Source organism: Stegostoma tigrinum, chromosome 19 (genome assembly GCF_030684315.1).
Source record: "Stegostoma tigrinum isolate sSteTig4 chromosome 19, sSteTig4.hap1, whole genome shotgun sequence".
NCBI classification, from domain to species: domain Eukaryota; kingdom Metazoa; phylum Chordata; class Chondrichthyes; order Orectolobiformes; family Stegostomatidae; genus Stegostoma; species Stegostoma tigrinum.
The window spans coordinates 25,260,824-25,284,276 of NC_081372.1; the positions used below are offsets into that span (position 1 = coordinate 25,260,824).

At 39.6% G+C, this 23,453-nt stretch overlaps 1 protein-coding gene across 3 annotated transcripts in view; it reads right to left on the reverse strand.

The window, feature by feature from the left end:
• The window catches only part of acss2 (acyl-CoA synthetase short chain family member 2), a 62,454-nt gene that overhangs the window by 31,704 nt on the left and 7,297 nt on the right, over positions 1–23,453 (reverse strand). For all 3 annotated transcript variants that reach the window (XM_048549741.2, XM_048549739.2, XM_048549738.2), the window contains exons 3-5: positions 8,367–8,458; positions 437–540; positions 168–240 (exon numbers count right to left, since the gene is read on the reverse strand). In XM_048549741.2, coding sequence (XP_048405698.1) covers positions 168–240; positions 437–540; positions 8,367–8,458 — 269 coding nt within the window. The remainder of the gene's footprint in view (positions 1–167; positions 241–436; positions 541–8,366; positions 8,459–23,453) is intronic.

Here is a 23,453-nt window from a genome sequence, read left to right on the forward strand (position 1 = left end):
CCCCGTGCCCACCCAAAGCAACCTGCACACAGTCACATTAAAATTCCCAGATACATTGAAACAACAAATGACATGCTTCACTAACAGTACACTGGGACCCTAAAAACATTGCTACAGGTAGTTGATTGGCAGAATGTGTGCAAAAGGGGAAGTAGCTGTTTATTTACCTGCTGTAACTAGCAGAGAACAGTAAGAATCCAGAATTCGTTCACACAGAGATTCCGCAGAAAAACCTGCAAACTGAAATTGAAAATTAGACTGACTTGACAACTCAATAACAGGCTGAGGAGGAGATTTTAGGAACTGATGGTAACCCAACTGATCTGGTCACCGGAAGAATTTATTAAAGAATTAAATAGTTCTTATTAAAATGTCTAAATTGCCTATAATTAGAGTAACCATAAATATGGAGACTAGCAACTATATTTTTTCTTACCACAATGGAATGTATTGCTCCTATTCTGGTGCAAGCTAACATGGCAACAACCAGTTCTATGATCATCGGCATGTAGATTGAAACTCTGTCTCCTTTCTTCACTCCTGTGGATTTTATATAAAAAGACATAAATTGTGGCATATGTAAAGGACGGGAAAATATTTTTTGGCTCTGGTTCATCCATGAGCATTCAAATTACAAACTAGGCAAGAAATTACGCAGCAACTAAAATTTATAACATGCTGTGTGTTATTGTATGTTAGTGAGTTCAGATTTAAAATCCAAATGTTGAACTTCTGTTTTCACCTCCATTAGTTATCTATTCCAATCAGTGTACCAAAAAACACTGTATCCAAATCTTTACTGCAGTACACTAACAAAAAATTGAATAATGGTTACAAAGAATCAACATGATTTATTTCTGTCCCTTCCACTCCCACAATCAAAGCTAAAAGCCTTGTAAAACATAGATGACTAGATTGATATCCAGTCAATTCCTATACTACTTCCAATTGGTGGTCATCCAAAAAAGTTTTGGATGGAATTCACCACTGTATTTCCCACATGTTTTCATTTTGGGGAGAAATGCACGAGCTTTTTTCCTGAAAATTATAAATGGAAAATTTTAATAAAACTTGTAAGAGTTAGCGAGTTTTGAGAAGATTTGTAGCTCAGGTTGAGGTTCTGGATGTAAGTTTGCTTGCTGAGCTGGAAGGTTCGTTTTCAGACGTTTCGTCACCATTCTCGGTAACATCATCAGTGATCCTCCGGTGAAGCGCTGGTGATATGTCCCACTTTCTATTTATCTGTTTAGGTTTCCTTGGGTTGGTGATGTCATTTTCTGTGTTGGTGATGTCATTTCCTGTTCTTTTTCTCAGAGGGTGGTAGATGGGCTCCAAATCAATGTGTTATCGATGGAGCCCATTTACCACCCTCTGAGAATAAGAACAGGAAATGACATCACCAATGCAGGAAATGACATCACCAACCCAAGAAAAGGTAAACAGATAAATAGAAAGCAGGACATAACACCAGCGCTTCATCAGAGGCTCACTGATGATGTTACCCAGAATGGTGATGTAACGTCTGAAAACTAACCTTCCAGCTCAGCGAGCAAACTTACATCCAGAACTTCTAACAGTAGTTGAACAATGACATGAGCAGTCAACAAATTTTGGATCCCGTATGTCGCCTTATAAAATGTCCAATCATCCACAATTACTAGCCTGTCAAATTCAATTCATGACTTCAAAAACAATTCCACATGACTGTAAAATTCATTCAACTGGAGAACTCAGTAACTGGATAGCTTATGGTTACATCAAAATATAGGATGTTAAGCAAGTATGAGTACTACATTGTTAACAGAAATAAAAATCCTTAAACAGATATGACAGAAGATATACATTAAATATTATTGCAAAGAAACACTTGAGCGAATTTATCTAGTCAGAAATGATCAGAAAATTAAACTATTGAGGTTGACCCAGGTTCCAATGACTTGTCTCAAGTTGCTACTAAAAGCTAGATAGTTCAGTCATATATTCAAGAACATGAGGCATCAACGCATTTTTTTCATTAGAGTTGGGGTTCACACGTGATCCTCTTTGGTACGAATTATCCACGCTTAGTCTATTGCTGTAGAAAGGTCAATAATGCCCCACAGAGGACGTTGAGAATAGACAGTCATAATCAGTACGGATCACACACAAACACATCACATATTTGTACTAAATTCCATTATGTGCTGTCGTAAATGTTCCATAAAGAAGTGTAGTGGAATTCACCAAAAGCATGTTACGAAAAATACAACAAAATCATAGTAAGTCAAATTCAGTTACCCTGAAACTCCAGTTGCGGCAACATTGTTGGTCATTTCCACCAGCAAAATAGAAAGTGCATTAGAAAGATGCCTACAACAAGCTGAAGCTGTGGACAGTATCTTCAGATTTACAAAATCCATGTAGGCTTGATATATGACTGTACCAACCAATTAGAGAAGATTCAGACAACACTAGAGTGCAACATCCACAGTGCAAAGGTACAATCAACAAAAATTGTGCAAAAGAAAAGTGGACATAAGGAGGGGAAGATGCCATCAAGTTATCAACTATTCCCATGCTTAGCCAACATCAAAGAAGCTCTGCTAACATGGTCCAAGTCAGCTCAAGCATAGAATGCTTCCATCTCTGGTCCAATCCTGCAGGAAAAAAAGCTACCTAGCAAGGGGTTGGGCCACAAGGAGAGTTCACTGGAGTGATGGGCAATTGGACCAACTCAACACATTGTACAGCATCATCCTCTACAATGTAATGGCAGTGATGGCAGACAACTGGCAGCAAAGTGATCATGTCTGTGCACTGACAAATATGCATCAAGAGCGTTTTTGATGTGGATGAAATCAGGCTGTTTCACTCTCTTTGAAGAGATTACTCTTCCATGTTTAAATGTGCAACATATAACAGTGTAAAGCAAAGCAAGGAACTTGCCACTGCTAGGGTTTGCACCAACATGAATGGCACTGAAATGCTGCCACTTCATGTGGCAGGAAATTCCAGGAAGTCACATGGCTTTGCAATGCAGCATGAGGCTAATAAACCACTTGAATGAGCTCTAGCAATTTTGATATGTGGATCAAGAGAGTTGATAAAATGTACCAGTGTAAATAAGGGAGATTGTCCTCTTTATAGACAACTGCCCTGCACAACCAGAGATTACTGGCCTGGACACTCATGTATCCCAAAAGCTCAGTCAGAGGATCGGGGTGATTCAGGACCTAACCTCCAAGTGCTGATGGCTGCTGGCCTCTCAGGGTACTGAAGCCCTTGATAAGAAGCAGGAATAAAACCTGATTATTCTAGATTCCAGATGGTGATGGAAAACACAACTGGCAACTGCTTCCAACACACTGGGTTCAAATGAGCTATGTCTGTGCAAGATGCTGACAACCTGACAGGAGCAAGATTGAGCCAACTAACCTGATTACGAAGCTTTTTTCATTCTAGAGAGAGAGGCTGTTATGGAAATTCCAGGAGGGACAACCATGGAATCTTGTGGATGACACAAGGCAAACTACAAGTGAGGTGATCATAAAGTGCTGTAGGTTCTTCAACCAAGCTCAATGACCCTGAAGACTCCTATGAATGTTCATCTGCTCTCACTTCCTTAGCTGAAGCCAAAAAGGCCAGAGAGATGCAGTACAATTATGTAATGCAGTAGAAAATCAACGAAACTTGTTTGAATGCATTGATGATATGGCAGGCTGTATTGCACTCGTCTGAAGACAGCAGGCTAAGCGGAAAAAGATTTACTGAATTTTTCAAATGCTAACACCCAACATTTTTCAATACCTGTTACTATACAAGGTCATGCCATTCTAACGTGTGAACAATTTTTAAAAATATACATTTTTCATTTATTTGCTATATCACCATATTTTTATTTTTTTAAGAAAGTAGGGAATGTTTGTGGGTAAAATTTTATTATACTGGGACCTCCTCAGATATCTCAAAGCCCAGTTTACACAAACTTATAGGCAGATCCCCTGCAATTCAATGTGCCATGGTTTTACTATATACTCTGCTTTTTTGGACTGCAGTGGATTTTCCACCCTCTCAACTTCACTGAAGACAGGGGGATTAACAGCAGATGCATAAAAGCACGGAATTCTTTTCAGTTTGAATCTGAGATAACAAATAGTTTATCCAAATCAGAAAAAGCAGATGCATCCCATATTGGAAGTGTACAAACATTCAACACACTCGCACTGAAATTCATTCTGCATTTGCACTACCACTCCCACATAGAAGCAGAATATTTATAATGAAAGTAGTATGTCGCTATTTTTTGGAGATAGGAAGAATGGCTGATGCTGGGGTCAGAATCAATACAGTGTGGAGCTGGTGGAACAAGCAGGTCTGGCAGCATCAAAGGAGCAGGAAAATTGACGTTTTGGGTAAGGACCATTCTGTTTTATGGAGAAAGAACATTTTGTGTACTTGCTACTTTTTTTTAAAAAAAGTAAGCCAATACACCCAGCAATACTAAGAATAACCCTTTGCCTCATCTACTAATATCCACCCCACTTGGAGGCTGTTCACATTGTAACGACCACTTTTCTGCATGCCAATCTGTGATCCTTTTGCCAAGTAAATGGATGGAAAACTCTGGTCATTTTGTCGTGTTATCAACCTGCCAAGATCACCCAGAAATCAGCACAGATTAATCTCCTGGAAACTGCTATGAGCAACCCATGACAAAATCTGAGGTGCTTTAAAAAAAGTGGTTGATTTTTCACCTTCCTATTTGAACACTTTTGTCTGTTAGTGACAGAAAATATTGGATTGGAGATGGATAAAGATAGTTTAACAGGGCAAAGCAATTGCAAGTTGGCAGTCCTGTGATAACACTACCAAGATACTTCCTTGCAGATTTGGCAGATCTAGCCTTCAGTGCAACAGCTGAGCTAACACCACTATAGAATCAATCATGTGAAATAACATTCAATTACATCGTTCTATACTGACCAGTTCAAACCTATATCTACATCAATACCTAAATTTAAGGGAAGTAGAACAAATCCAGAGAATTACAGGCTAATCAGCTAGACATTGGTGATAGGAAAAATAATGGAATCTCTACTAAAAGGTAGAATAAAAGAACATATAAGGAGCTAAAATGTGACATGAAACCAAAGCGGATTTTAAAATTATTGTTTGATTAAATTTGCTGAATTTTTTGAAGAGGGATCAGAAATAGTAGATTGGAGTGATGCACTGGGAATACTTTATCTGGATTTTCAAAAGGATGTTTGATAGGATACCACAGAATAAAGATGATCTGAGAATGTAGAGTGAGAAGGCAAGAAGCTGGATGGATAGCTAACTGGCTTTGAGAGGGAAATAAGCAAGTAGAGACAAAGTGTAGTTACTTATAGTGGAAGAAAATTGGGAAGTGAAAATTACATTTAGGTTACAACCATTCATTTTTTTGACAGGAGGACTGGCAACATTAGCTTATGGATGGTAATACCTTGCTTTCCTTTACAGAAGCATGATATAATAATCCAGCAATGTCTCATTCTACTACATCAGCACAAAAAGCTGGAATATTGAAGGTCACGTTGGTGTTTTTGTACAACTGCATTGGTCCACCAGAGTCTTGACGGTTATAGAAGGCAAACAAAAGGAAAACTAATGGTAACTTTAAATCACAGCATGGAATCAATATGGAGTACTTTCTGATTTAACCAAAACCTGCACTACCAGCCAGTGCCATGGAAATGTCAGAAGTGTCTTTGATCTCACCTTCTCAAAAGAAGACAGCGAAATCAACCATCTCCAGCACAAAGAAGGGAACTGATTCCAATTAAAGCATTGTAAATACCTGGAAACTAGACGGGCTTGGGGTGCAAAGAATCAATAATAGGATGTCACAGTTACATCACAAGATCTGCTGCACCATACAACCACAAACAAATTCGAAGTGCACTGAGGAACGGTCAGCTCTGACACTTTTATCTCTAAAACAAATAAATACATAATTTATAATATATTGACTATGGCCAAATTAGACAGGACCTTCTTCCTTGGGAAGAGAATAGAGATTGCCTGACAAGATAGTCAATTTCAAGATGCAGACAATTGACAACATCATGATGATCTCTCTGGGGTGTGGTATCCATATAGAATCAGCTGTAACCAGGTGATACAAAGCTGGTAAACAAGACCACGTGTTCAACTCTATGACATGCATTATCAATCATCAGCTACTGTTTCTGAAGCAGAAACGGAATATGATTTAGAAAATCACAAAGAAACTGAGGAACAAGAAAAGAAAGTGATAGACATGCATGTCAGAAAACTATGTTTATTCATTTTATCTTACAAATTATTTGCACAATACACGATCATTTGTGAACATGAACTTTTTATGAAAAGTAAAAGATTTGGTAATACTTAAGAAACAAGGATTTGCCATTTTTGATTATAAAGCAAACTTTAATTTCAAGCAAAACTGCTATTACTTCCTGTATTTTGTCTGATCTAGTTTTGCTTGACCCACTGTTGCACAAGTCATGGTGCGCTGTTACTAAACAACAGCATGACTTTGCAAAATAAATTTTTAACAATGGCATTGACAAATAGTTGGCATGCTAGTTTGATCTGATTAATTCTCAGTATGAGATTATATGGGCTGCTATATATTATAGACACATTATTTTTTGTCCCATTTACCTGAAGGAAGAAACTCAAAAAAATTAAACACAAATTCTGAAGGTATTGTTACTATATAGCTGCATTTCCTAATAATAGGAGTGAGTGAAAATGAAAAAGGAGCAGCTGGCAATCAAAATGTAGTTCATGTGGACCATTTGAAATGCCCTTGACTGCGTCTCCCGCATTTCCCGCAACACATCCCTCACAACCCGCCCCCACAACAACTGCCCAAAGAGGATCCCCCTCGTCCTCTCATACCACCCCACCAACCTCTGGATACAATGCATCATCCTCCGACACTTCCGCCATCTACAATCCGACCCCACCACCGAAGCCATTTTTCTATCCCCACCCTTGTCTGCCTTCCAGAGAGGCCACTCTCTCAGTGACATCCTTGTCCGCTCCAGAGTCCCCTCCAACCCCACCACACCCGGCACCTTCCCCTGCAACCACAGGAAGTGCTACACTAGCCCCCACACCTCCTCCCTCACCCCCACCCCAGGCCCCAAGATGACTTTCCATATTAAGCAGATGTTCACCTGCACATCTGCCGATATGGTATATTGTATCCACTGTACCCGGTGTGGCTTCCTCTACATTGGGGAAACCAAGCGGAGGCTTGGGGACACCTCCGCTTGGTTCGCAATAAACAACTGCACCACCCAGTCGTGAATCATTTTGACTACGCCTCCAATTCCTTAGACGACATGTCCATCATGGGCCTCCTGCAGTGCCACAATGATGCCACCCGAAGGTTGCAGGAACAGCAACTCTGCAGCCCAATGGTATCAATGTGGACTTCAGATGCTTCAAAATCTCCCCTTCCCCCACTGCATCCCAAAACCAGCCCAGCTTGTCCCCTCCCCCCACTGTATCCCTAAACCAGCCCAGCTTGTCCCCGCCTCCCTAACCTGTTCTTCCTCTCACCTATCCCCTCCTCCCACCTCAAGCCACACCTCCATTTCCTACCTACTAACCTCATCCCGCCTCCCTGACCTGTCCGTCCTCCCTGGACTGGCCTATCCCCTCCCTATCTCCCCACCTATACTCTCCTCTCCACCTATCTTCTCCTCTATCCATCTTTGGTCCACCTCCCACTCTCTCCCTATTTATTTCAGAACCCTCTCCCCATTTCCGCTCTCTGATGAAGGGTCTAGGCCCGAAACGTCAGCTTTTGTGCTCCTGAGATGCTGCTTGGCCTGCTGTGTTCATCCAGCCTCACATTTTATTATCCTAACACTAATGGTTCTCTTGTTGTGAGCATTTTGACTTCTTAAAATTGTAGCAACAATTTAAAGACTAGGAAAATAGCAGCAGCAAATGTTTAGATTATGTCTATAATGTTAAAGACTTCCTCATCTTGTGAGAAGTGTCTGGTGCTTGCAACTCAAAATAAAATCATGCATTAGTCAGTAAAATCCACATAAAGCTATTCTAAGGGCATCACTAGAAAACAGTGTCACGAACATCCTCAGCTTTGCCAATTGCATTAAACCCAGAATAAAAATTCAGCTACATAAATCTTGGGTATATATCACTCATTTAAAAGAATTATTTTTTATGTGTTTATGTCCATTTGCATTTTTGAAAATAATTAATTTGCACCGAAACTTATACAGTAGTCATAACAAGCAAGAGAAGCCTTATATTTGATTTCCATCTTTTATAGAACAGGAAAAGTGAATTAGGGAGATTTTAATTCAGGAACTTACCATGAGATTGCAGGACATTGGCAAATTTGCAGACTTTCTGCAACAGTTCTTTGTAAGTTATCTGCATACAATCTCCAGGTTCATTCCCCTCCCTGCAATCAAATAATAAGATTGTATTTCTTGTGCAAATTAACTCTATGCATAATATGAATTAAGTCGTTGAATTAAGATGGAGAATTAGCCATAATTTATATGAAAGAAGTAGTAACATTTACTGTTCAACAAATTTGAAAGTAAAAATATACATTGGTACACAAGATGATCAACGCTGTACGTCGTTGGCTTTCTATCTTTTTGAATAGATTTCTGGTTGTGCTTGTGATGTAGCAGAGAAGCCAGGCTCATTCAAACAGAAAAGTTTGGCATAGGCAGTTAATTTTAAGAGTGAACACAGTTACCACCTCATCACCACTTTCTACTAACGGCCAGTAAAAAAATATTAGTACAGCTTTCACATTAATATCAGATACCTGTTCTTCCAGATGCAGAAGATTCAAATGGGATATATGTGCATTTTGGGTAAAAGGGCATTTTCATTCAAATTAGCAACAGGGTAGGCTGCTTGAGCCTACTTTGCTATTCAAGGTGATCATGGCTGACCTGATTACTCCACAATCCTGTCCACCCCAATGACTTGCAGCCCTCCAGCCCTTTGTCAATCAAGAATCTACTTCTATCTTTAAAAATATTTAAATACCCCGCTTCCACCATTTTGAGGAAGGGCGTTCCAATGACATAGGGCTCTCAGGGAAATAATTTTTCACCTCTGTCTTTAGAAAGGGCAATCCTTTATTTTTAAAAGCAGTTTTAGATTCTCCCACGGGAAGAAAGATGCTTTCGACATTTGCTCTGCCAAGTCCATTCAGAATCCTGCATACCTCAATCAACTGGCCTTTTGCTCTTCTAAACGTCAGCAGATAAAAGCCCACCTCTGTCCAGCCTTTCCTCAAAAGGCAACCCACCCCTTCCAGGTGCGAGATGAGTAAATCTTCTCCAAGAAGTTTCCAGTGCATTTCCATCCTTCCTTACTTAATGAAGCCAATAGTATACGCCAATCACCGGATGTGGTCTCACCAATACCCTGTAAAACTGAAGCATTCGTATCTACAGATAACAAAGTGTGGAGCTGGATGAACACAGCAGGCCAAGCAGCATCTTAGGAGCACAAAAGGTGACATTTCGGGTCTAGACCCTTTATCAGAGCTGTTTGTAAATCTCCAAACCCTGACAGCAGATGGTACAGCAAAAAGTCTAAGCAAACTGGATAGATATTGCAATAACCAGCAATCCAACAGCCTTTGGATGTAGGTTCTTTACTAAAAGGTAAGTAGGCATTAAAATATAGCAGAAAAGGATCATTCCTGTACTACATTAATCTCCTGCATTCAGTTCTGTAGCACATCTGGTTTGGGGAAGTTTTACCACTGTGCTGACAGATTATAAAATATAATCAATGAGTTGCATTATGTTGTGGGGCATGTTTGTCAACCTTCCTGAATACCAGAGACTGAGAAATAAATTTTCCTCATACCTCTGGTTAGGGGACTGGAGACTGCCGGAGGATTGGGGGAAGCAGCACTGCAACATCTCCCCAACATATTCCTGCCACTGGGGAATTTTCCCAGAGGGGGCTGGGATCCAAACTGACTGGTGAATCCAAGGAATGAAGTCCCATTGGAAGCAGTTTTGTGAGGTATCCAGCATTTTCCAATGGCTAACCACAACCCCTTCACAAGCCGAGATCCCTGGCTTATTGGAGCTGGCCTTCAGCGGTAGTTCAGGCAGCCACCCAAGACTGAGCCTCCATTCAATGGAGAAGGAACTATATTAATAAATGGCCTCAACCCTGGCAATACTCATCACGGTGGAGCGTTTTAACCCTCCTCTCCAACAGCTCTAAAACGTTTAGCTCATCATAAATCCACCACTTGTCCACAGAGAATATAGGAGACTTCATGCCTCGCTACATACTTCAGCAATGCACACTGCTGGTTAGACCAGCAGCAACAGGAGTCTGCATACCATCTTAATAGGACACAGGGCTGGGTAAAGCGGGAGGCAGCATCTCAGAAGACTGCAATACCAGCCTCGCTTCTGGTAAGTGCAAACTCCAGACTGTTTTTACGGAGAGTTTCTCCCATTTCACACTTTCTCTGAATATCACAAATCTTGGTCATTTCAGTTATCAATCTGGCACTAACAAAAAGTAATTCAACTTATGTAATCAAACAAATATTCAGGTGGGACATACAACTACAGAAAAAGACTGCAGGTAAAGCTGAACCAGAAACTAGTTTCTGCAAGTTTCAGAAGTCGAAGAGCAGTTCATGCATTTCACAGAGACACCACATCCAGCCTTCCTGACAATATAATAGTGACTAGCTATAAAAATACTTAACACAGAGCTTTATGGTTTAGGATGCTAAGAGACTGAGGAAGTCTAATTTTATTAAGTATGAGTATTTTCAGTCTTTTTTAAGTTCAGAGCCGCATTTACAGCTATACCTCCAGTACATGTGTTAACCAACTCATGGCCCCCGATAACTGCTGAACACACACTACAATAGCTTAAGAACCAAATCTCAGCTATGGCAATTAGAGGTTTCTTTGCTTTGGAATCATAATCAAGAATTGAATAATCCAAATTCTGAAATTCTCCAGCTCCTTTCAGTCTCCTGTTTTCCTTCAAAGCCATTCTTAAATCGAATTTCATGAGATCTAATTACCTCTTTTTTTGGCTCAAAGACCAGACTGATCTGAGAAAACCTCTGTGAAGCCTTGGGATGTTTTTCTATGTTATTGCTATTAAACACAGAGAACAGAAACAGGAGTAGGCTATTCAGCCTTTCGAGACTGATTGTCCGGCTCAGTTCCCTGTTCTCAATTTCACCCAACCCCATACCTTTTCATCTTATTAGCCCCGAGAACTACATCTAACACGTTCTTGCAAGTATTTAATGTTTTGGCTTCAATCACTTTCAGAATTCAGAATTGCACAGGCTCACAATTCTCTGGGAGAAAAAATTATCCTATCTCAGTCCTAAACGGCTTACCCCATATCCTTAAACTGCAACTCCTGGTCCTGGTCATTGCGAACATACTTCCAGCCCAGCTTAGTCCTATTAAAATTTTATAGATTTCTATGCAATCCCTCATTTATTTTCTAAACTCCAGTAGATATAGTCCTATTTGATCCAGTTCCTCTTCTGAAGTCAGCCCTGCCATCCAAGGAATCAGTCTGGTAAATATTTTTCATACTCACTCCATAGCCAGAGCATCCTTCCTCAGATAAGGGATCAAAACTGCACACAACACTCCAGGTGTGGTCTCACCAAGGCCCCGTAAAATTGCAGCAGAATATCCATGCTCCTGGCGTCAGCACGGTGGCACGTGGTTAGCAATGCTGCCTCACAGCACCAGGAACCCGGGTTCAATTCCAGCCTCAGGCGACTGTCTGTGTGGAGTTCACACATTCTCCCCGTGTCTGCGTGGGTTTCCTCCAAGTGCTCTGATTTCCTCCCACAGTCCAAAGATGTGCAGGCTAGGCAGACTGACCATGCTAAATTGCTTAGTGTCTAGGGATGTCCAGGCCAGGTGGGTTAGCTATGGGAAATGCAGGGTTCCAGGAATAGGGTATGGGGGTGGGTCTGGGTGGGATGCTCTTCACAAGATCGGCGTGAACCCGATGGGCCAAATAGCCTGCTTCACACTGTGGGGATTCCATGGTACTCAAATCCTCTCACTATATAGGCCAACATACCACTTGCCTTCTTCACTGCCTGCTGCCGACACGTTCTGTCAGATGTTTCTTTAACAAGGCACTAAATGATAAAGAACTGAATGTGGGATGCATTATAAAGAAAACTAAGATTTAAATACCGGTAAGAAAACATGGAAGAAAAGTCAATACCAATTCATTCATATTTAATGTAAAACCCATCTGAATTTCTCAGAAATCAAACACTTACCTGCTGTTACATTTGTAAGTCATACTTTATACAACTTTTATATTTGTAAAAACTGTAGAAAATTGTCAGAGAGGAAAGATTCGAATTGAGATCAGAGATAATGGGAACTGCAGACGCTGTAGAATCCAAGATAACAAAGTGTGAAGCTGATGAACACAGCAGGCCAAGCAGCATCTCAGGATGTGCTCCTGAGATGCTGCTTGGCCTGCTGTGTTCATCCAGCTTCACACTTTGATAACAAAGATTAGAACTGACTTTGTTTTAACTCAGGTCTATCAAATGAAAAACTTTAGAAGTAGGTGGGTTAATTTCAGTTTTATTGCTGAGATCACAGATGTTAGCAAATTAGCATTGTTATTAATAATGAATCAAAATAGAAACATGAAATTTGGAGGGAAAGTATAAAAATGTGACACATCCACTAATGGAGAGATCATCAAATCACAGATTAGTTACAGCACCAGAAGCCATTCAGCCTGGTGTGTTTGTGCTGCTCTCTGAAGGAACAATTCACCTAGTTCCACCCTCCTGCCTTTATCCCACAGCTGTACACTTCTTTCCATTTCAGAAAATGATCTAATTTTCTTTTGAAAAGCTAACATAAACATGCCTCCATCATTGTCTAAGGCAATACAATCCAGACTTCTACCACTCACCACATGAAAAACATTTTCATGTTGCCAATGCATCTTTTGTAAATTACCTTAAACTTGTGCCCTTCACGTTTCAATCCTGTCCCTACTGGGAACAATTTGTCCCCAGTTACTCCACCCAGACCCCTCATGAATTTTAATACTTCTATCAAATCTCCTTTTAACCCTCAATTCTCCAAAATGATGATTCCCAATTTCTCTAATCTTTCTATATGTGAAGTTCCTTATTCCTGAAACTATTATCATGAATCTTTGCTGCATCTCCCTAATGTCTTCACTTCATTCCTATCATAAATACAGAAAATCGAGAAGCGTGGTGACTATTTGATCATAAAGTTTGTTGCATTTTCCTCACATCAGGTAGTATTTTGCATAAACAAGTAGATAAGGCACAAACGCAAAGCTTGATGTAGTACCATCACAAATCACTGCACTTTCAAATGAATTATCTGGAAGCGCAGCAATTTTAATACACCTGTTAAATTTCACTACTAACAGTTCGATATGCTCTTTCATCAAAGAATTTCAGATGAGACAGCTGAGTTTGCACAAGGCAATGCCCCACAGACGGTAAAAAAAATTTCAGAATCAACTCAGACTTCTTTTGCATGCATCCTAACAGATGGCTCGTGAGGAGAATTGGCAAAGACTTCTAAGCAGGTAGCTGATTCACTCACTCACTGGAGTGGCTTATCCAAGAGGAAAAGCATACAGCAAATAAAGAGAAAAATATTACAAAATGGGTAAAAATGAAAGATACAAAAACAAATTTCTACACATGGACTATTCACCATTGTATTATTAATTAATAATTATTGTGGCTACCATCCAAGTCTGCTTGCACAGCCTCTCAAAAGTTTGCTCCAAATCACAGTTTGATAATACCATTGTACTGCAAAGGCATTAGCAATACACTGTATGCATTTCTTTAACTCTTCCCCATGTGCATGCAACAAGACCTAGATAAAATTCAAAATTCAATGTCAAGTAGCATTCATATCACTCAATTGCTAGTCAATGACAATTTCTAACAGGTAGGGGCTAACCAACTCTCTTGACATTCAAGGGCATTACCAACACTGAACTGTGCCTTCAAAAGATCAGCAGTGACTGAAACTTAATTGCAGCAATTACTGTGGCTACAAGAACAGGTCAAAGTCTGGGTATTCTGGACTAAGTAACTCAGATCATGACTCCCTAAATCCTGTTCACAATCCCTACAGCCACAAGTCAGGAGTGTGATGGAACACTTCCCAACTGCAAGGATGACTGCAGCTGAAATGACTCTCATAGAACACAGGACAAAGCAATTCTTTTGTTTAACATCCCAATTACCACCTTAAACATTCAGCTCCTGCACTGTCATGACACTGAGGCTACAATGCAGCATTTCTAAGATGCACTTCAGCAAATCCCTCAAGATTCCTTCAACAACACCTTCCAAACCCTTGACCTCTACCACCAAAACAGACGAGGGTAGCAATCTCATGGGCTCATAACCACCTAAAATTTCATACACAGTCACATATGATCTTGGAAATATAAATCTGTTTGTTCTTTGTCAATGTATTGTCCTTTCTGAACAACACCTTGCATGTATCACATGGACTCCAGTTGATCCAGGTGGCAGCTCATCGTCACTTCCCAAAGGCAATTCGGAATGAGCAAAGAATGCTGGATTTGTCATGACACCCACATCCAATGATTGTTTTTAATTTTCAAAGTGTATCTTTTGCTATTACACATGTTTTCTTCTTTAACATATTAAAATTAACCGGAAATCCAGGGGAAGCTAGCCAAGTAAAACAAAATGGGCTTGAAGGTACAACAGACAGTGGTGGTAGGGAGTTGTTTTCTGGACTGGAGGCCCGTGGCCAGTGGTATGCTGTAAGGATCGGTGCTGGATCCACTGCTTTTCATCATTTATATAAATGATTTGGATGTGAATGCAGAAGACATGAATAGTAAGCTTACAGATGACACCAAAATAGATGGAGTTGTGGACAGTGAAGAAGATTATCTCAGAGCACAATGGGATCTTGATCAGATGGGCCAATGGGCGATGAGTGGCAGATGGAGTTTAATTTAGATAAATGCGAGGTGTTGCATTCTGGTTAAGGGGCAGGACTTATTCAGTTAACGGAGGGCTCTGGGCTGTGTTGCCGAGCAAAGAGACCTTGGGGTACAGGTTCATTGTTCCTTCAAAGTGGAGTCACAAGTAGACAGGGTGGTGAAGACGGCATTTGGCATGCTTGCCTTTGTTGGCCAGCGCGGATGTTGTGTTGAAGCTGTACAGGACATTGGTGAGGCCACTTTTAGAATTCTGTTCAATTCTGGTCTCCCTGCTATCAGAAAGAGGTTGTGAAACTTGTAGGGGTTCATAACATGATTTACAAGAATGTTGCTGGGGTTGGAGGGTTTGAGCTAAAGAGAGAAGCTGAATAGGCTGGGGCTTTCAAATCAGTGATTCTGACTTCTCTCCCTTCTGAAGGGTGAATGGATCAAAAACGTTAACTCTGATTTCTGTCCACAGATGCTACTCAACCTACTGAGTTTTTTCAGCAATTTCTGTTTGTGATGGAGTACTATGCACTTACCTGGATGGCTGCAGCTCCAACAGCATTCAAGAAGCTTGACCCCTCCAAGACAAAGCAGCCTGCTTGACTGGAACCATTCACAAGCACACTCCATCCACTAACAATGCTCAGTAGCAGTTGTGTACTATCTACAAGATGCGCTGCAGAAAAATCAATACATCCTAAGACAGCACTTTCTAAAGCCATGACCACTTCCATCTAGAAGGACAAGGGCAGCAGATACCTAGGAACACCACCTGCAAGTTCCTCACCAAGCCACTCACCATCCCGACTTGGAAACATATTGCAGTTCCTTCATTGCTGCTAGATCAAAATCCTGGAATACTCTCCCTAATGGCATTGTGGGTCAACCTGCAAAACATTGGCTGTAATGGATCAAGAAGGCAGCTTACTACTTATTTTATCAAGGGCAACTACAGATGGGAAGTAAATGCTAGCCGCCAGCAATACCCATGTTCCACAAGGGAATAAAAGACACAGCTCCCACAGAGGTATTTTTAGTTTCAAAAAGACAATTCTAAGTATCAGAAAATGTCAAACCAAGCATTGCTGTATCAATCAGTTTCTTTTGCTTCTAGCCTGAAGTATCTAGTCTGTCAGACTGATATCTTTCTACTCAAAGTGATCAGAAGAATTGAATGGGCACCCTGTACATTGTTTGGCAAATGCAACTCCAGACAAATTCACTTTATCTAAAAATTTAATCAGTTTTTGATCATAAAACAAGTCTGAGTCTATTCATGAGAAATGTTTTAAGATGGTAAACAACGTACTGGGAGAAGCATTACTTAACAATTCCCTTCTAAAGATAATATAGGCAATCTTGCTACAATATAGTGTGTTGATTGCATTGGTAATGACAGAATTAATAAAATGAATTTTTTCCCATAATTTAAAGATATAACTGCAAAGGGTACTGTACCTGATCTAATTTCCAAATATGTCACCCACTTATGGAGGGGAGTCTGGCTCTTTGATAATGAGACAGCTCAGATGTTACTTTCTCCTTCTCCTTCCTGAGGAATAAGCTGAAGGTCTAGGTTCATTCCAGATCAAATAAACCCCACTATTAGTCACTGATAGGGCTACTACCTCATTAGAGGGTTAACAACACTCTGTGCTGGTAACTATGTCAATGAATTTTAAATCAATATATTTGAACTATTTAAAACAGTTCAAACCTCTCATCAAGGCGAACACAAAACTCACCTTAAAAATATGTCCCCCGTCTTGAAATTCCCCATCTTAGGGACAAGACAACCACCATCAACTCTATCTTTACCTCATTATTTTATAGATTTCTATCAGGTCACCTCTCAACCTCCTATGCTCCAGTAACAAAAATCCTAGCTATCCAGCCTTTCATTCAGATTGAAGCCTTCCATACCCAGCAACATCATGGTAAATCTCTTCTGAATCCTCTCCAGCTTGATAGTATCCTTCCTATAAAACTGGGTGACAGAATTGGACACAGTATTCCAGAAGAGACCTCACCAATACCCTGTACAACCTCAACATGACGTCCCAACTCCTAAAGTCAAAGAAGGCAAGAAATGCCAAACACCTTTTTAAACACCCTGTCTTTATCTGACAAGAACTTCCAAGAATTATGTACCTGCACCCCCAGGTCCCTCTGTTTTAGAACACTAGCCAAGGCCCCACCATTAGTTGTATAAGCCCGATCCATGTTTGTTGTACCAAAATGCAATACCTCGCATTTATTAAGATTGAACTCCATCTGCCATTTTTGAGCCCATTGACCCATTTGATCCCTCTGTTATCTTAGAAAACCTTCTTCACTGTCTACTATGCCACCAGTTTTGGTCATCGGCAAAATTACTAACCATGCCTTCTATATTCTCAACCAAATCATTTATATACATCACTTGGTTGCAGGCCTCCAGTCCAAAAAGCAACCCTCTACTATTACTCTGCGTCTCCTGCCATTAAGCCAAAGATGTATCCAATCGGCAAGCTCACTCTGAATCCCATGTGACCTAACTTTACTAATTAGTCTACCATGTGGAACCTTGCCAAAGGCTTTACTAAAATCCAAAGAAACAACGTTTACTGCTCTACCAACATCAACCTTTTTAGAAACTTGCTCAAAAACCTCAAATCGAGTTTGTGATACATGGTTTTCCTCACACAAAACCATGCTGACTATCTCTAACCAATTTCTGCCTCTCTAAATGTCCATAAATCCTGTCTTTTATAATCATCTCCAAAAAATCATCCACAACCAAGTCAGCATCAGGTCTATAATTTCCCGGTTTTTCTTTACAGCCTTTCTTAAACAAAGGTACAATGTTAGCCACCTTCCAGTCACCAGCATCTCACCCATAGTTAACGATGCAGCAAATATTTTTGCAAGGGATCTCATAATTTCCTCCCTTACTTCCCACAACATTCCAGGATACATTTGCTCAGGTCCTGGAGATTTATCTACTTTTATATTCTCTTAAGACGTCCTGAACCTCCTCTTCTCTAACATTTTAAAACATCAATGTTTATTTATCTGCATCCTCCAGATCCATTTCTTTCTCCACAGCAAAAAACTATGCAATTCATTGATTATTGCTCCCATCTCCTGGGCTTCAACACAAAGACAACATCCTTGATCTTTAAGAGGCCCTAACCTCTCTCTAGTTGCCCTCTTGCTCTTAATGTATTTGTAGAACCTCTCTGGATTATCCTTAATCTTATCAGCCAACGCTATCCCATATCCCCTTTGTGCCTTCCTGATTTCTCTCTTATAAACAACAAAAATACATTCTGCACAAAAGTCAAGTACTCAAGAACCCATAACCCAGATAAATAGAAACCCTGATCACACCCATATTAAAAAATACTACTCATCATTCATTTTTTTTGGTGTGGTGTATATAACTTGAATTCAGGGGGATCATTAATTCTAGGAATTTAGCCAAGTTAGAAAAAAGTAAAAGTGGGAGTCTATCAAGTTGAATGAATTTTATTACAAACTTTAACAACTGTATAATGCTTTGAATACTTCTGAAACTTAAACAAATTTAACATCCTTTGATCATCAAGTGATGTAATCCTTAAAAGAAAATAAAACAAACATGCTCAAGTTTTTCACTAAGGAGAATGGCATCTGTACAAGTATTTTTTACTAGTACATTATAAATTTGGGGCAGAATTAAATCAACATTTATACACAGTTTGTAAAAGTGATGCCACTCAATTTGAAATTCTGCATTTAAGCCACATATAAGCACAATTTGACATTGGATCCAGTACAATATCTGAAGACAATTCAATGCATATTGTAACCAGTGGATAGCATAACACAATACTAAGTGAAACTGCGCTGAGCAGCAGTACATTGCACTTTGTGCCATCTTCTAAAATATGGCAGCTCTAAAACAAAAACAAAATCACTTGGTACTTATGCTGTTAACAACAAAACGTAACTTTGCATCTAGATCAGTGGGCAAATGCTGCAAGTTCATGAAATTGTGGGGACGTCAGGGTGCATGTCTGTTTGCAAAAGCTTACTGCAAGACAGTGCCAAGTGACCAGAAATTCGTCATAACTTGTGAGCTCCTCCTTCCTCACGATGAACTGCTGGCCAATAATAATAGCATGTGTTCTTCATCAACTACAATTTTAAAGCAAATTTGGGAACACCATTATTTCAAATAGGGTGAAAAATAATGATTTGATAGTCAGGGCCTTTCAAAGATAACTTTTATTGTCTTCCATGGCTCATTTGACAGCACTCAAGGCTCCAATTCAGAAGCTTCAAATTTCATTCAAATCTACAGCACTACATTCTACGCAGTACTGATGAAGTTGCATGATCGAGTGTGGCTTGGTGAGTAATAGCTCTCCATTTCAACATAATTTGCTTCAAAAAAAGTTTTGAATACTAATAAACAACATCTTTGGCAACAAAAAATAATTGTTACAGATGTAGAGTCTTCGTCATTCATCTTAATTCCTTATAGTTTGTGATCGAATCCATTTCATTTTATTTAACCTATTTTTCTAATCAACCTGTGTGTCAATATTCAATTCTGCCCAGCAATTCTGAATGGGATTACTGTAAGATATTGAATAAGCCACTCAGGAAAGTACAAGGGTCAGTGAAACGAAATTCAAAGGTTACAGGCAGTTGGAGAACGTAGATTCCATTTTAGGAGTGCTGTCCTTTAGGCTGAACTTCTGGAAAAGAAACTGAACTATGCAAGTCCTGTTTAAGGGACTCAGTGAGGAGTTAAAAGCAGCTAGATGGTTCTGTGCTGTCAGAATATCGAGAAGGCAGTACTAGTAATTAGCAGGCAGAAAGGTGTCTGACTCAGAGTCGTGATTCCTACTAGTGAGCTGAGAAAGCAGGAATGTTACTCAATCTGTGCTGAGGCAAAGTGTGAAGGGCTCGATAGGGACCTACAATCACCGATGGTTCAGGAAAAGGAGAGAGCGTAAACTGTAAAACCGACAGGTAATACTTGCTGGATAAAAGGAGCGCAGGAAAATCCAGGAGGATCATTTGCTTTGTGAAGTTTGCCGAGTGACAATCAAGTCACTTCTCACTGTACTATACCGCAGTGGAAACAAATTCTGTCCAGACTTTCCTCACAGGAAAATCTGCTTATTCCAGGTAATCTCGTAAATCTTCATCTGCACTGACTTTAATGCATTTATATCCTTCCTTGAATAAGATCAAAATTATGTATTACGGCAGAGATGATGGATTAGTGGCATTATCGCTGGATTGTTAATCCTCGGTTCGAATCCCACCACGGCAGAAAGTGGAATGTGAATTCAATAAAAATCTGGAAGAAAGAGTGTAATGATCACCATGAATCAATTGTTGGAAATACCCATCTGGTTCACTAATGCCCTTTAGGAAAGGAAGCTGCCATCCTTACCTTGTCTGGGCTACATGTGACTCCAAACCCACAGCTATGTAGTTGACCTTTAACTGCCCTCTAGGATGGGAAATAAATGCTGGCCTAGCCCTCATTCCATGACTGAATTCAAAAAATATGAGAGATGTGGTCTCACCCTATATACGTGAATATTGTCCTTCCTTTTATTATTCAATTCTTTTTTAAATAAAAGATAGCAGCCCATTAACCTTCATGACTACATGCTTTACCTCTCTCTCTCTCTTACCTGTACAATAATTTATTTTTACTTATATACTAGAACACCTAGACCCCTGTACCTCGGAATTCTGCCATCATTCTCCATTTATATAATGAACTGATTTTTTTTATTGTTCCCACCAAAAGAAATAATTTCACATTTTCCCACATAATACTCCATCTGCAAAATTATTGCTCACTCACTGAAACCATCTGTAAATTGGCTTGCAACTTCCTTACATCCTCTTTCATGCTTTCTCACCTACCTTTGTGTCATCTGCTTACTTAAACACCATACCTTTACTTCCGTTACCAAAGTAAGTGGTACAAATTTAAAAAAAGTTGAAGTTGACTCCTGCAGGACCCCACGTCATATCCTGTCCATCAGAAAAAAAGGCCCAATTATGTATTCTCTATTTTCTGCCAGCCAGCCGATCTTCTATCCATACAAACATGTTACTCCTATACCATTGCGCTTTTAGTTTATGTGATAATCATTTACAGTGATATGTTATCAAAAGCTGTCTGAAAAACAAAGAATGAATATGGGCTCCACACTATTCAACACATGTTACTTCTTAAAATGTTTTCCAATACATTGGTTAATCAGGTTTTTCTTTCACAAAACCATTCCGATTCTTTCCGATGACGAGTTTTTCTAAGTGCTCAGCTATAATCTCCTGAATGATCAATTTTAACATCTTCTCCTTGATGTCATCTAATCCTCCTGTGTATTCCTGCTTTCTGCCTCCCTCCCTTCTTGAACGGTCGGGTTTGTATGGAATAAATATTTTAATTTTAGGGTCCATGAGGAACTAGAATATGGAACTGCTTGGACATTCTGGATTAGAAGTTGGTTTTACCAAGTGATTTCCAGGAGCTGCATTCAGCAGTAATTACTGAAAAATTGAAGCTGAAGAGTATTGTGGTTCACCGACAACAAAAAAGTAAACTGATTTGTGGGAAGAATGCAGGACAAAGCTTTTTAAGAGAGATAAAAGTTAGGTTCTAATACGTCAATTACTAACCAAGCTGGTAGAAGAAGCCCTGTGTTGAAGGTTGCCTCGAAACAGCTTTCAAAAAGATTTCTATATCAGTGCACACCTAGGTGTGTCAGCTGAAGGGAAATCTCCAAGTGGCAGGCAGCAAAATCCCTCTCTTGATCTGGAAGAATGAAGGAACCTTGCAGCAGGACAAGCCCTAGGGATCTCTTAGTGAAGTGTCTTCTGGGAGCCAAGCATGTTCCAGAAATGAATACCTTAACTTCTTCTGAAACTCCGATGGCTGAAATGTTACTTCCATTCAAATACCCAAATCTAACTGATTCTCAAAGTTTGATTAATATGCCCCATTCATTCTGCCACTTTAAGGCAATGCAATCTCAATGACCGGGAATTGACTGGGCCATTTAGTGCCTTCCAAGTTGTTTTAACCTTTGAGCTTGGGCCTTGCATTTTCTGGATAGTTGGCTGACGGGAATATCCAGTGCAAAAGCCCAAAAAAGTTCTATTAGTCCTCCACTCAGCGCAAAACCCAACAAAGCAGTGGAAAAATAGGTTAAAACTGACATACCATTGCTATTAGTACAAATTTAGCTGTCTCACCCTTTTCACTGGCACATTCAAAAAGTATTTCGATGTGTACCTGCTTTACTGAGATTACAAGGCTATGGGCCAAGTGCTGGAAAATAGGGTTAGAAATTGTTAGAGAGCACAGACACAATGTGACAAAGGGCCTTTTGTCAGTTCTATGACTCTATGACATGCACAAGTTTCATATTTTCACATTAGCTTCAATTTAACTATCAAAATTAAAAACGTGTTTCATTGGCAAACTATTAAACAAATCCAGCTGAGGATCAGTCATTTCAGAGTACAGAAAAACTGGAATCAACTTCATAATCTAAATAAATAAAATACTGAATTAAAATTGCAGCAAAGCATTGAGAAGCTACAGGATGATCTATAATAGCACAAGGTAAACCATTGCGCAATAGGTTGCTACTGGTTGCAAGTAACTATAATAAATTAGGGTCATTCTGCATCGAATGTATGAGGTAATAATTTTAATTAAACTTACTTTGTTAAGTGACTTCTAATTATTGATTGCGTTGTGAACTTTAAAAGTGTTTCATTACCTCAGTCAATAATTGTTGAAAATCAACTGATAAACTACTTACTCAGCCAGCAAATCCTTATTGTTAGCCTCTACTATTTAATTGCTTCAGCATTAATAACAAGGTGTAATATCAAGATAAGCATGAAGGTTGATTGTGCCAAAATTAACTATAGTTTAGATGAATATCAATGTACGTGTTTAGTACGGAGTATCTTCCTGACATAACATTTTAGATAAGACGGCATTGGTTAAATATGATTTGAAGTCAAAAAGATTTTATTGTTTGAAAGTGAGTTGAGAATGATGTTTCCCCAAGGACAACTGTGTTTCTCGGTCAATTTAGTTTCAAACTGTCACAATCCAGGAGAGATCCAAGCATCCGGAAGTACTTCAGCAGCATGCATTTTTGACATTTGTGGAAAGACCATAAGTACAGACTAACCACTTAGTCCCACTTAAATTCAAAATTCTTCTGTCCAGTTGGTGTGAAGACTCTACAACCAATCACCCCTGCAGAATTTTACTAATTCTTGAAGTTGATCTTTTACTTCATCTTGATCAAGAAGCCCTATTAAACTTAAAGCCAATTGGAAACAGAACGAAAATGGTCCACAGACTTGAGTCATGTCCAATG